Source organism: Vidua macroura, chromosome 21 (assembly GCF_024509145.1).
Source record: "Vidua macroura isolate BioBank_ID:100142 chromosome 21, ASM2450914v1, whole genome shotgun sequence".
Taxonomy (NCBI): Eukaryota; Metazoa; Chordata; class Aves; order Passeriformes; family Viduidae; genus Vidua; species Vidua macroura.
This window is the reverse complement of record NC_071591.1, coordinates 7,870,671-7,885,543: the sequence shown is the minus strand read 5'-3', so window position 1 is coordinate 7,885,543 and position 14,873 is coordinate 7,870,671. Positions and strand designations below refer to the sequence as shown.

At 51.3% G+C, this 14,873-nt stretch overlaps 1 protein-coding gene across 1 annotated transcript in view; it reads right to left on the bottom strand.

Moving 5' to 3' along the window:
* The window catches only part of ASTN2 (astrotactin 2), a 320,188-nt gene that overhangs the window by 72,545 nt on the left and 232,770 nt on the right, over positions 1-14,873 (bottom strand). The window contains exons 18-19 of the mRNA XM_053996162.1: positions 8,723-8,856; positions 7,451-7,599 (exon numbers count right to left, since the gene is read on the bottom strand). Coding sequence (XP_053852137.1) covers positions 7,451-7,599; positions 8,723-8,856 — 283 coding nt within the window. The remainder of the gene's footprint in view (positions 1-7,450; positions 7,600-8,722; positions 8,857-14,873) is intronic.

Sequence of the window (14,873 nt, the reverse complement as noted above, 5' to 3'; positions counted from 1 at the left end):
CACAAGCCCAATCACCCAATTACAGGGAGGAAAGGTTTATCCTATCTAAACAGCAGAAAATGTAACCTAGACCCAGCTGCCCCCCCCCACTTCTAAGAGCCAGATCTCAATCCCTGGCAAGCTGAACAAACTGGGAAGGGGTCACAGGGGAGATGGGGAGGGTCTCTCTTGTATCATATGAAACCTGCAGGAGGAGCAGATATTTTAATTGGTAAATCCCCTGACTCAGGTTTAATCCCTCTCCATTTTTACTGAACTTCCCTCACACTGGAACAACATGGGGAATAGATGACAGACCCCACCTCGAGCCACTGCCCAACAAGAGGAGGCCCCATCATTTTGGCGAGGAGAGGATGATGGTTCTCAGGGCACACAGTGTGCCCAGCCCAGCCTGGCAGAGGGGAAAGGCTGGTGCCACCATGTGCCCTTGAACAGGGACGTGCTTGAGCAATGGTGAACGTTAGAGCAGAGCTGATACTGGCAGGACAGAGCAGGCACCAGACATGATCACAGCACAGGACAACTGCAACATCCCCAGAGCTGGGGCTGAGAGGTTTCAAACAGAATAGGCTGTCCCAAGGCACTCTTTGTGCCTTTTTGGATCTCTTTTCTATCATTATTTCCTTCCAGAGAAGTGTGGAGGGACCCTGGCTAACTTTTTGGATTGTGTTTTAGCCACCTGACAACACTGAATGCATGGGAAACCTCAACTGCAGCCAGAGGACTGGAAAGCAGATTCCCCCATCCCATTCAGGATAACATCCCAGGCTTTGGCTAGAATGAGAGCAGTATGTGAAATCTCCATGAAGATCCTACCCTGGCAGAGGATCTCAGTCTGGGCGTCACTGAGAACCCATCCAAAGGGAAGACCCAGTTCTTTGCTCCGTGAGAATGCCCAAGTTTACTCCCAGAGTAGGTTGTGTTGCATCCACAGATGCCCCAGAGCCTGTATTTTCCACATAGCTCAGGGCTGCATTGCCAAGCACCAGCTTTGCAAACACAGACTGAGCTTCCCTCCAAATTCCAGCCACAGTTTATTGATTAAAAAAGCCTGTCTAGTCAATAAAGGCTCCCATGAAAAAGTTCCACTGCTCTGCACTCACATGCCGTTATCCATCTGGCTGTGTTAGCAGCCTTGGCTTTTGATGCTTTCTGACAAGATGGATTTGTGGCCTTGACTTTTCCAGATCAGGAGAAACTTAATCCTAGAGGATAAAATTACAGACTAGTAAAAAAACTCCACGACTGGCCTCATTAACTGCCATGTAAGAAGTTCAGAGGCTTCTTAGCTAGAAGGCAGCATCTACAGCTGTCCTTGAGGGAGAGGCAGCTCTGAGCAGACAGCGCAAAGCCCTTGGCAAACACGGTGCTCCTGAAGTGCATGACACACTCGTGGCACCAGCCAGGCTGCTCCATCCTCTGCAGACAGCAGGAAAAGGGCAGACGGTCCCAGGTCTCCACCTATAAAGTGATTTGGGAGAAAGCAAAGATAATGCCCAGTTCTGGCCAAAAGGTGTCTGGGCAGATAAAAATAAAAAACCTTGGAACAACCATATGGAAATGTGAATTAATGAAATTTTTCAGCAACTGACTCAACCCTAATTGAGAGTTGAGAACCCTCCACCTCCCTTCTGCTTTCCAGGATACAAAAATGACACTGGTAGGTGGAAATAACTATAGCTGTCCCAGGGAGAGAGAAATCCAAGCTTCACAGTGAGGGTAATGGCCAAAATTAAGCACTTGCTTGTTTCTATTACACAACACATCCCAGGAAGCAGCTTCCAAAAACCTGACCTTCACTTCAAAGGCTTCTTTTTGAATCATCTTTCCTTCTAATAACAAGTGAACTGGATTCAGCACTCAAGAAAGGCACTCTGGGTGTTGAAAACATCTTTACCCTTGTGTTAGCTGCAGAAGAGGCAGGGGCAATGCTCACGTATTTACCCAGCTCCTGGCTGGACCTCAAGCTCCTACAGCTTCCTAAGGGCAGTGTCAACTCCTCCTGCTTCTCTTTGTGGTGGCCAGTTTGTCAGTCAGCACTCTTAAAGATGATTTTAAGGCTTAAAATGGGAGTGCAACATGGAGATTGCACTGACTCCTTTCTGACAGGAACAGGATTTGCTCTGGCCAGACAGTCTTTTCTCTTCTCCTCCCAGCCTAGCCCAGGTTTTCACGGAGCAGTAGCAGCACAGCTTGCACACAAGAGGGTGTCTGGAAGAGCTGGTTGCCATAGCTATATCCATACATCCCCAGCCATCCAGACATGTCCCAACTGTGAAGCTATTTATAAATAAGACACTCCTGAGCCTCAATTCAGAGCACAACTTGCAAGTGTACAAAACACTCAGCCTTCTGAGTTGACCTCTTTCTTTTATAGACATGATGCTGAGCACAGGCTCCTCTGCAGAGCAGCTCTGCTCCAGAGCAGTCTGTAACGCCAGCATGGTGATGTGCACAGGTTTTATAGAACCATTCTCTCCACTCCTGCACATCTTCCTGCCCTGTCTGGTGTCCAGACGCCTTCCCAGGTTACCTGCTGGTTCTGCTCCACACCACAGTCCTGTGTCTCGAGGGTCCCAGTACAGCAGAAGGCTCTGAAAGAGCTGCCAGACGTTGCATTCTCCTGCTCTGAGGTCTCCAACAAGCTCACTCAGCAGGCTGTGCTCCTGTTCTCCTTTCTTTGAGGATTACAAGCTGTTCTGGATGAGGGCTACTTCTTATGAACGTGGTCACTGCCCTGGCAAAAAGACTCCAGAGCAGCCAGGATCCCTTGACATCCTCAGAGTTAAAGCCTGGGAGTCTCTGCGGAGATCTCACCTGTCCTGCTTGGACATGGCATCCCAAACCAAGTGCTGTATAGAAGCAGGTGAGCTGTTTACCTGTTTGTTGTATACTTTGTTCAGCCAAAACCCCACAACGTCCCCAGCTACCTCGATTCAGCTGTCAGCGCACACCGAGCTGGGAAGTACCACAGAAAAGGGGTAAAACCACAGTGTAGGAGCCAGCACAGAGCAGGACAGAAGATGAAGGGCTGGGAGAGGGGCAGAGCCTCCTAATCCTTCTGTGATTTGCCATCAGCAGCACAGAGCCAGCAGTGCATTGGGACAACACCTCATTCACACTTGCTGTCACCCTCAGCCATGGGGACAGCAAGTGATGTTTGTTTCTCTGCATCTCCCCAGCTGAACCCACTTTGATACTGAAGCACAGGCAGGAAGAGGTGGATTCATGCTCAAGGACACAGCTCTTGCCTGTGCTGTGCTCACATCCAGGCCTGCTCACCCCAGTGGTGGCGAAAGACTGGGGGATGCAGGTTGGCTCAGTGGTCAGCCTGAGGGTCCATGGAGGAGTGACCACAGGACAGGGCACAAAGCTGGGGGATCCAGGACCTGCACCTGTCTCTGTCCTCACAGGTGAGCACTGCCCAATGCTGAGATTAACTCACAGCTCTTGTGACCTCAGGGAAGGAATTTTATCTTTGTCTTCTTTTGTCCCCTCCATTTGCAAATTAAGGGAGAGTCCTTTCCTGCGTCAGAGTGTGCAAGGTCTGATTTATCACCAGCAAAGTTCTTGGAGATACCTTCAAACCATCCCCTCCCCAGCCTCCTCACTGTGCTCTGTGCAGGCACATGGCAGCCCCACCAAGCCCCCAGAGATGGGTGTTCAGAGACCCAGCAGCAACAGAGATGTGGGCACAAGGGGAAGAAAACTGCACCAGGGAGAGAATTTTGAGAAAGGGACTGAGAACATCACAGAAGCAACACAGCCACCACCCCAGGAGCAACACAGCCCAACCCACAAACCCCAATCCATCACACAGACAAGCACAGCCCTTCCTCCTCCTCCAACCATCCCCCAATATGTTCTAAAAACACATTCAAAACACTTTTTTGTTTCTAAACCTTGCATTACACAAACTCAAAGCAGCCTCCCCAAATGCAGGTGGGTGCAACCTCCCAGGTGGACACTAGAGAAAGTCCAGGTGGTGTTAAACCAGGCATAGGTCTGCCTGTTCCCTCCTGAGGATTTCACCCTTCAGCTTTCAGACAAGGCCTCCCAACTTAGCTCCCCAGCTCCCAATGCTAAAACCAGGGCAAGGATCCTTCTGTGTCCCAGCACAGGCTGGAAGATGCTGCACTCCCCATGCAGGGTTGGCTCAGGTAAGGGGGCCTCAGCTGGTCCAGGAGACCTCCTAAGCCAGGGCCACAACAACCAGAAGTGGTGATAGCCCAAGTGCCAAGTCTGGCAGATGCAGGGACACGGCCTGGCTTAGAGAATGGAGACATGAAAAGCACTTTGCATCACAGCCATATTATCCCCTCATCCCTCCCCCTTATCCCCTTTGGAACTTCTTAACTTCAGAAACCTTCCTCCAGAGGAGTGTTGGAGTGACAGAAAACATTTTCCAAGCCTAATATCAGTTCCAGATGTTCACAGCCATTTCAGTTTGTACCTCACCCTGTAAAACACATTTCTCCCTCTCCCTCTCTCAAGTGCAGCGCCTGCTTGGTCCATGACATAATGCGCTGGCGGGCTGGCCGCGCGCACACACACACACACACACACACACACATGTGTGGCTCACGCCCTCTCCGAGAGCCCCACGTTCAAACAAAGAGCATCACTCAACTACAAAGCCATCGCACACATGGAGTTATGAGTAATTTCCACAAGTTTTAATAAACAGTTTGGGATGTAATTGCTCTCCGTCTTCCCGGCTGGCTCCCGAGCGCGGAGCCGCTCGCTCGCCGCGCGCTGGTGTTGAAAGCGTGGTTTGTTTCACACACAAGTTCACCTCCTCTCCGCCTCAGATGGGCCAAGGGCTGTGTTTTTCTAAGCACCAGTAACAAGCCTCTTAAAAAACCTCATACAGCTGAGGGCAACCGACCCACGCAGGCTCCTGGCTCCCTTCGCCCTGTCCTGCAGCATCCCTGTCTCATGTGGAGCCCAGCAGGGAGCAGAGGGGACCCACATTAGACCAGACTCAAAACTCCCTCCTGACTCTGCTCCAAGAGAAAGAGGAACAAATGTTTTCTGGCTCAAGGGAATGGTTACATCTTCCAGTTGCAGAACAAGGCAGAGGCCAAGGAGTTTTGCAAGGGTGAGAGACTGGAGGCTTTTGAGGGGCAGGAGGAAGGCAGAAGGCAGGTGAGGCTGGGACCAGGTACCGCCTAGTTTGCCACAGGAACTAAGGACAGGTTGGCAGAGCTCTAGCCACTGTCAGTACCAGGAATCCCAATAAGAAATGTCTACAACTGGAATAAAGCAAACAAAACCACTGTCCAAGTGGTTTAAACTCAAGAGTTCCAAGGGATGAGTGGCGGCATCCTCAAGAGCCCTACAACCTGGCCAGATCTTCCCAGCCCAGAGTTGGCTCACTCTGCAAATACCTGTGATGTACCTCCCAGCAATGGGAACCACCTGCTCCTCCCTGCCAGCAGCTGGGAGACTGATGGGGAAGGAAGATCTGCCCATATGCATCAAAAGCCATCCAAATTTCATATCCCACACTCCCGTCCCAAAGACTCCTCCTCTGAGGCTGAGTTATTGTTTGTGTGGATGCTGCTCAGATGGGAGAAGCTGTGCTGCAGCAGGATGGGTGGGTGGTGGTGGTCAGGGGATATCCAGGACAGGATTTTTGGCTGTAGAGAGCTGTAGCAGTCAGCACCTCTGCAAACCTACACAAGGTATTTAAAGAAATCAAGTCATCTGGCATTGGAGGCCTGTAGGGTAAGAAAGGAATGAAGGCAGGAATGTTGTTTGGTTATAAACAACACAGAAAAAAAAAAAAAAAAAAAGAAAAGGAGAGAGATTTAGGATTTTAGGATTGGCTTTTCTCTTTAATTGTTAATAGGGTCATTCTGTCCCAAATAGTCCCCCAGAGCAGGCAGAGGGGAGGGAAGCTCCCCACAATGAATTCAATTGCCTGTCAAACACATGGCAGTCATAAAAGGAAAATAATAATAATAATAAGTATTTCCTACTCTGGCTGCCAGGCAAAGATCCAGCCACTACAAAAGAGAAACCCCATGTTTCCCTGGTCTGGCCTCACCTGAGTGATGTGAGAGCAATCTGGAATCCCCATCCAAAACAAAGCCCCTCCTTTGGTGGCTTGTTTTCTTTCTCCATTGCTGCAAGGTGCCCCTCCAAGATAAAAAACAAACCTTCCTCCATGTCGTGAAACCAGAGACATAGCCCAGGGTACATGGCCACATCGGGCAGCTTTGGGAGGGGACGCTGCAAGATGTAGGAGAAAGGGCCCGAGGGATGGGACTGGTGTATGAGCCAGGGACCTCCTACAGTCTCCTGCTTGTGGAGACCCCTGCTCCTTCTTGCAGGGCTCTCCACAAACAGCTGGACCCCCCCAGGAGATGGGGATGTGGCTCTCTGCAGCAGAGACAGGCCAGCTCTTGTAGCACGTGATTTTTGGATATGATGGCATCTACACTGCAGAAGCAGAATAGATGGGCTTGAGGTGAACAGAGAGGGTGGAAACTTTCCTGTGGCTTTGAGGTCTAAAAGATCTTCCTGAGCCTGTCTTCCCAACGGGGAAACACAGCTAAACATCTTGCCAGGGTGCCCTGGGAGCCCATGCAAGTCTGCATGTGGACTGTGAGGTTCTGCACTCCAACACAGCCCTGTCCCAGGTAAATTTCTGCTTCCATCAACTGCCCAGCTGCCCCTGACAACTTTTGTGAGCTTCTTTAAAAAACTGCATCCAAAATCCTCAAGCAAAAAGCAGTAGGTTCTGCCTGGCTTTCCCTGCAGCACTGCTATCACTCAGGGTCTCAAGTCCTATTTTCTGAAATCCATCATTGACTCACCCAAATCAAGTCCCATTCTTCACAGCCCTCTGCCTTGTCCAGCAGCCCCTGGAGCATGGATTGAGTTGCTGACAAAGCCTTTTTAAGGTGTAGAGCACTCAGTACAAGCCTGAGAACTAAACTCCAACCCAGGGAAGTTTCAGGTTCTCCTGGAGAAATTTTGTACTCTTTAAATGATCTCCCTAAATATTGCAGGTTGTGAGTTCCTTTGATAGGTGTGCAAGACAACTGAAAATATCCTTTCAAAGGTGGGTCACTGGTCACTCACTGGAACAGACCAGTAAAGCCCTTGAGGGATGACCTTCCCCCTACAACCACCACCCTGTGGCATTTCAGACTGATCAGATCAACACCCACTTCAGAAACTCCAACTCACAGCTCTCCTGCCCAAAAAAGGGCAAATAATTTCCTTCTGCCTCACTGTGTCTTTGTAATTCCCTTTCCCCTCAAATAGCCATGTCTGCAGAAGATTCCAGAAACCTCTCCTAAATGGAGTAGGTTTGATACCTCATGTAACACCTTGGCTCTATTCTCCACCAAAGCAGCTGCTCCCAGCCATGCAGGGCACAGGAAGCATCACCAGGAGCGCTCTGCACCACAAGGAGGTTGCCCTCCCTCACACCCACCTGTGTAAAGGTCTGTGTCCGTGTACTCATCCACCTTCTTGTGCTGCAGGACATAGTCTGACACCTTGGTCCCGATGGCAGGCTGCACATCCAGCCACTCCAGTGACACCACGGTGCTGGAGGGCTCCACGTTGGGGGAGAGCCGCAGGCTGCGTGGGAGACAGTGAGAAAACAAGACATGAGCTCCCTTTCTGGGGAGGGATCCACATCTCTAAGCAGCACGACCCCTAGAAAGGCCCACATTCACACATATGGCTGTGCCCACAAAGCCCCAAGGACAGAGGTCACAGGGGCAGAGCAGGCCCATGAGCATCAAAAAGCTGAAGTTCACTTGAGTCCATCCTATTGCTCCCTTGGGAGCCTCCCCCTGCTCCTGGAGAAGGCAAGCTCACACAACCCCAAATACCTCATCTAAAGGGCCTTCATTGTCTGGGAGAGCTGCTGAACTTCAGCAATGTGAGCAAGGACCAGCACCCCAGGAGCAAAACAGGAGAAGATCCAGATTCTTGAAACCCAACAGGGCTGAGTCCACAGGAGGGGAGGGTCAGGTCTGAATCACCAACGAGCAAAGGTGAGGGAGAGAGGGGGAGAAGCAGCGTGAATTCACTCAGCTGCAAACCTCTGAGGGGCGTGGGCAAGAGCCAGAGCAGGGCAGCTGTGCAGGAGCTCCTGCCCAGAGCAGGAACGACGTGGGCTGGGATGAAGGCAGAGGAGCTCTGTGCTCCTGGCTGTGCTAATGCAGAGGCGTCCACTCCCTCTGCTCCGGGGTAGATGACAACACCAAGTACAGGGCTACGGAGAGCCTGGCTCCAAACACACAGCATGTTTGCTGGACTCGAGATGGGAAATGAATCCCCTCCGAGGATATTGGCTCACTAAGAAGGTGTTCTGCTCCTTGTGGCTCGCTGGAGCCAGTCTTCCTGCTTTCTCAGCTAATTCCCCATCAGTTTGCTCCTGATTTGCTCTTGCTATGACAAGCCACAATGAATTGCACTGTAATTCCATTTCTTTCAGCATTTGAAATCCCATTCTACAAGCCCTGCTAATCAGGTGATGAAAATCTATAAGGAAACCTTCCAGGGCCACAGCCAGAGCCAGGATATCCTAAAGACATCAGTCACACAGTGAGGAGGGCTGGACTGCAGCCCCCAGGCCCAAGGGTGCAGGAGGAGGTGCCCATGGGCTGAGCCCCTGGGAAATGGGGTGGTTCTGGGGGCTGTGACCTACAGGAAAGGGGCTGGTGATCCCTAGAGGGCTCACAGGGATACGTACACAGGCGGAGGGAGAGGGCTGCAGTTCGGGAGTCCGTTCTCATCGAAGGCGTTGAGGTCGCACCTGCACCAGTCTTCGATAACATCACCTTTCCCAGAGCACCAGTATGAGCTCATCAGGGCTCCCTTGAAGGCCTGATGTGAGAACAAAAAACATGAACATGTGTGCTAAAGACTCAGTGAAATCTGGCTCAGCTTGGGGCTGAGTGAGCATCGTGGGAAGTGTGCAGAGCCCTGGGATCAGGAAATGCGGGATGGGTTGGGGGAGTGTGTCCTCCCCAGCTTTGCCACGGCCTCTCTGCATGGCCCTGGGCATGGCCCTTCACCTCCCTAGGTTTAACTCCCATGTGTTGAGTGATGCTGGTTCATCCCTAAATGCTTTTGGAGTGGGGATGGGGATCTCCTGTGGGGGAGGACTGAGCTGCCTGAAGAAGCACGAGAATAAGTCCCTCTGTGACAGTGAACAGAATACACATGGCACCTGCACACAAAATTACACATTCATTGTGTAATGAAACTCTTCCACTCTTCCCCGTGCCCTTCTGCCCAGCTGTTTCTGTCCCTCTGAGAATGAAGTGACACCCAAATTCCCAACAACACAGACCCCTTCCATCCTTCTCACAGGCTTGTTATTCACACTAAGCACCCTCCTGCACACAAACTGCTGCTTTACTCACTTGTCTAAGGAACACTCGCAAGCAAAACAGCAGTATCTGGAAGGAAAAAATAAAACCTGGAAAATACTTGCAGGATATCCCCAGGAGCCACCCTGACAGCTCCTAATAATACCAATGAATCCCTGGAATAATAACTGCGGTCAGAATTGGCAAAGCCCTCCAGGTCTCACCCCTCAGTGTCCCTTCTGTGCTCATGGTGCATGGTGCCACACCACAAGATGGGGCATCCCTCACTCCATACCCTGCTGTAGTTTGGACCAGATGGATTTATGGTGGTTTCTCCCACTACCCTTCACCTGGAGTTAAACTTCCAGTTTCAAAAACATCTCCTTCACACACACAGAGCCAACATCCAACCCAATCCTGCAAAGCCACAACACCCATCTAGAATAATCAGAACACCAAAACACCAGCCACTAGAACAAAGCTCTGTAATGCTTTTAACCTTTCAAGAGGCACATTTGGGAGCTGAAACACCTCCACAGGTCCTCATCCACATGGAGCAGCCTTACTTGTGGCAACACTGTTCTTCCCATGGAAAGCTGCCTGCGGAAGCCTGGCCCTGGTGATATGGCCTGTGCTGCAAGGATACGCCTAGAAATAAATCTGTGCCCTTTGAGGAGTGCAGGGACAGCTCAGGCAGCAGCACTGAGCAGAAAACTCTAGGAAAAGCGCCATCCCAGGAAGGTTTCTGAAAGGAGGAGGTATAAATAGAGCCTGACGTCAGGGCTTCCATTGTCTGGGGTTTTGTCGCTCTCCCCAAACACCCCCAGCACCTTTAACAAGGCGCCTCAAGGCTCTTGTGTCTGCAAAATTTTCTGCTTCCAGGCATTTACAAAATGCGACTGTTCCAGATGGAAAAAATGAAAAAAAAAAAAAAAAAAAAGAAAAAAAAAAAAGAAACAAGGAAGGAATGAACAGGTGAAAGAAAGAAAATGTGACATTATTTTACTCTGTTCTTTAGAAAGTAATTGAAGTGCTAGGCTGGAAAGGGCATCCAAAGTAATTGCAGAGAGGGATGAAGAGAGGAGTTTATCTGACACCCAGATAAATGGATGCAGACACACGAGAGAGAGAGCAGCGGGTCCGTGCAGGAAAGGAACAGCAAAGGATGTGTGCAGATGGATGGGGAAGCATGTGCTCTCCCTAGGAAGCAAGATAAATACCCTCTGCTGAGGGTACCTGTGTGCACAGACAGGCACTGCAGGCAAAGACGGATGTGGGTGATCCCGGGAAGAGCTGCACTGTCACACTGCTCCAGTGTCCCCCAGGCCCAACCCCTGTCACTCTGCACACCCCCTCCCTGTCCCCTAACCCAGCTCCTCCCTGCACATCCCTAACTTAGGAAAGGAACCCCACACACCCCATCCATGCCCTTTAGTAAATCCAGCAGTCAATTCCTTGTTTGTCTTGTATCCTGCTGTTAAGCACTAGCTGGATGAGCAATCCCCCCTTGCTCTGCCTGCCCAGCCTCACATAAGTTTTAATCAGATCCTTCAGGTGCCCAGCTGTCATCTGCCTTGTGTCACCCTTCACACAAATGAGGTTAGGGGATGGATGCTGCGCTCATTACAGCGAGCACACCTCCACCCTCTAACCAGGTTACAGGAGACTGCCTGCTCCTGCCTCTGTCCTGACTCATGTCAGGGCCAGGCTGGGAGAGCCAGGCAGCCAGGGCTTGTCCCTGGCTTGTCCCTCTGTGCTGGGCACTGGTGAGGCTACACCTTGGGTGCTGAGTCCAGTTCTGGGCCACTCATGACAGGAAAGACATGGAGGGGCTGGAGCGTGTCCAGGGAAGGGAATGGAGCTGGGGAAGGGGCTGGAGCCCCAGGAGAGGCTGAGGGAGCTGGGAAGGGGCTCAGCCTGGAGAAAAGGAGGCTCAGGTGGAACCTTGTGGCTCTGCACAGCTCCTGACAGGAGGGGACAGCCGGGGGGGTTGGGCTCTGCTCCCAGGGAACAGGGACAGGAGGAGAGGGAACAGCCTCGGGCTGGGCCAGGGGAGGTTTGGGTTGGACATCAGGAGGAATTTCTCCATGAAAAGAGTGGTCAGGCATTGCAAGGCAGGCTCAGGCAGGTGGTGGAGTCCCCATCCCTGGAGGTGTTCAAGAAACAACTGGATGAAGCACTAATGCTGTGGTGTGACAAGGGGGTGGTTGGTTAAAGGCTGGACTCAGTATTGGAGGTCTTTTGGAACCTAAATGATTCTGGGATTCTATGACTTTTCTTGCTTTCCAGTGGAATTTCAAGACAGTGGCTCCTGGGATTTTCATATTGGTGCTGGGGAGTGCATGTTGAGGGGTGGGGAAGCATCCGGAGCAAATTGATGGGGAGCAGAAATGGGTAAGACCACACAGAAGAAGGGAAGGGCAGCTGCCACCCAAACAAGGAGCCCAGTGGCACAGGAGGACCAAAAGTGATGGACAAGATGCATGAAGGTGCTGAGATCCATCCCGTGGGAAGCTGCAGCCTTTGGGAAAGCTTCAGGTGGGAATGAATGCACAGGGACCTTCCTGATCTCTGGTGGCTGAGAACCACCTTCCCCTCCTGCCTTGGGCTGGGCTCTCCACATCTCCTGTCCTTCCCTGCCATGCTCAGAACGTGCAGCAAGTGCTCTCTTCCCTGCCAGGAGACAGCACGTACATGAGTCCATCTCAAACACGACCACTTCCACTTCGGATGCTTCATCACGGTGGTCATGTTTCCACAGGCCCAAGAGGGTGTGGAATCATGAAGGGCTTCCCAGGAGCAATTGATCTGCTGGGAATGGCAGTGGTCCCCAGTGCACTGTCCTGTGCTTGCCAACCACTCCCCGGGACCCCAACACCCCTCTGTGCCCTAAGGCAATTTTATCTCTCATTTAAAAGTATCCAAATTGTATTGTTTCCCTGTGAGTCAGCCCATTTAGTTTATGTCCTTCGGTGCCAGAGGGGAAATTTATGAGATGAGAAACTGGCTCAAAACGTTTATTTTCTAGATGACGAGTCATGCCATTAGATATATAGCTTTATGAATCATAGGAACAGCATCTAATTTGCTCTTAAAGGTATAATAGGTCTGATTCCCCACACCCATGCACACACATATATTGGATTGATAGTTCCCCCCTAGGATGGCTAGTTCATTTGTTTTGACACAAGCAAGACTTACAGGACCATAAAGTCCCATCTTACCATAAGCTAAGCCTATTCATAAAAAAAATATTAGGGAAACAAACGATCAGCTAAGCACATTTATCCTACACTCGATTGCATATGGATCTTTCTCCTGTTGTTATTTGTGCTCAGGGGGAGGCCATTTGGCCCCATTTTATAGCTGAGACACTCTGTAACAGAATAGAGAAGAACACTTCCTTTGTCCTCTGTTAGACCTGGCTGATGGAGGGAGAAGCATTAAGTTATTTCTAACTGTGGGTTGTCTGTTGACATCCCAGGAGGGGAAAGTGATAGGACATGAAGGAACCTTTCAGATGAGCATTTGCAGGACTCAGCACACACCACAGGGCTGGTGTTTGCAGATGGGATACTGGAAAGGGCATGTGCTGGGTGCTTGTCTGTGAATATCTGGTCTTCTCCATGGCTGACAGTGACATGAAAATCTAGCTCACTGAGTTTAGGATGCACATCTTTGTTTCTGGAAAAATTAAAAAGGAAATACAGGGAGATTAAAAAACAACCCCAGGTGAACATGTAGGCTGGACAGAGATGTGCTGCAGATAAGAGGAGATGATCTGGAAGCTGGAACTTAGGCTTGTTTTGGATTTTGCACTGATTTCCCAATCTCTGTTGGCTTTTTTGTTCTTCCCAATGCAGAAGGAGAGAAGGAAGTGTGGAAGCAGGCTGAGCCATGGCAGCAGACAGGCTCCATCCCATGTCCAGGGACACGGCAGCAAATGGACCCATCCTGTCCTTTCCCTGTTGGCAGGATGGAGATGGGGACTGCATGCCACCACCACCTTCCCTCAGGCACAGGCAGGGGCTGCTGGAGGAGGATGGAGGCTCCAGAAGGGCTTTCACAGCCTGAACAGGATGCCACCACGATGGCAGGGCGGCTGGAGGAAAAGCCTTCCACGCCCTTCCAGCAATGCTCAGTGCTGTTCACAGGAGGTAAATGCCACTCCTTAGTCTGGACATCTCTGGAAGGGGGGAAGAAAAACAAAAAAAGGGGAGGAAAGCTAAGGATTTCCCAGGCCAGAGACCCTTTCCAGGATCATGCAGTTCATGTCTGAAAGGCCAGGTTCACAGCAAAGGAGGATGGTTTGCTGCTCCAGGTTCACAGCAAAGGAGGATGGTTTGCTGCTCCAGGTTCACAGCAAAGGAGGCTGCAGTTTTGCTGTTGGCAGGTGATCTCATCCTGTCGTTCACACCCTCCCTGCCTCTGGCTGCCTCTCCCTCAGGAGCAGCATCAGCAGCACTCCATCCTGGAAAGGGACATCAGTGGTCCTCTGGAAAGGTCAGGGTGCTGGAATGGACCCGAGGCAGGCAGCATCCTGATTTCTGTTATTTACAGAATAACAGGATCCGAGGGAACGGCAGAGGACGCTGTAAAACCTGGGAAATCAGAGGGGAAATGAGAGCCCTGAGCGCTGCAGCGAGCCCTCCTGGGGAGCCGGCTCGGCTCTCACACCTCGGCACAAAGCTCCCCATTATAGCCCGAGCCAGGCGCGACAATGCGGCCATTCTTCCCCGGGAAAGGCGAGCTGCACGCGGGCTGGAGCTGCAGCACGATGCTCCAGGGCCAGAGGAGGAGGACAAGGGCCAATTAGCAGGTATTAAAACAAAGCAACAACAAATAAAAAGAAACACACCCCAGACCAAACAAAAAAACTCACCTCAACCACAAAAACACCGACCCTTTGGCCCAGGCTCCCTGCCAGCTTTGGCAGTGGAAGAAGAAATCAGTCTCCGACTCCCCAAGCCTTCAGGGGCTGCTTTGGGGGAGCTGTGTGTCCTCCAGCAGCTCTGCCATCGGTGCTGGATTGGGGTCAAACTGAGCCCATGGCCTCGGGGACACCTTTCACCCTGGATAAAAACACCCTGCCAGCCTGGGGACACTGGACAGCGGTGGCCGTGCTCTGCTCTGCAAGAGATGGCTCCTTGGCAAGGAGTGGGGAGAAAAAATGGGGAATTTTGCTCCAGCCTCACTTATCATCTGAGCTAGTGACCCCCAGCACATGAAGAAGCTGTCTCCAAGAACCCTGCCAGGGTCCCAGGCACGCTCTGGGCTCCTGCTGAGGCCAGTGTGACCAGCAGCACAGGGATGTGCCCCCCAGCAAGCCCCCACACCATGTGTGCCGTGAGGAGGCCATGGCTGCAGCAAATGCTGAGATTACTCAATTTTCGAATTAAAGCGAGGTCCTAGGGGTCTCCTAAAAATCCAGGCTCCACATCCATTTGTCTCCTTAAATACACACAGCAGGAGTTTGAGTCTATTTCCCAGTAGGAGTGAGATTGATCTCTCCTGCCTCCCTTCTCCACA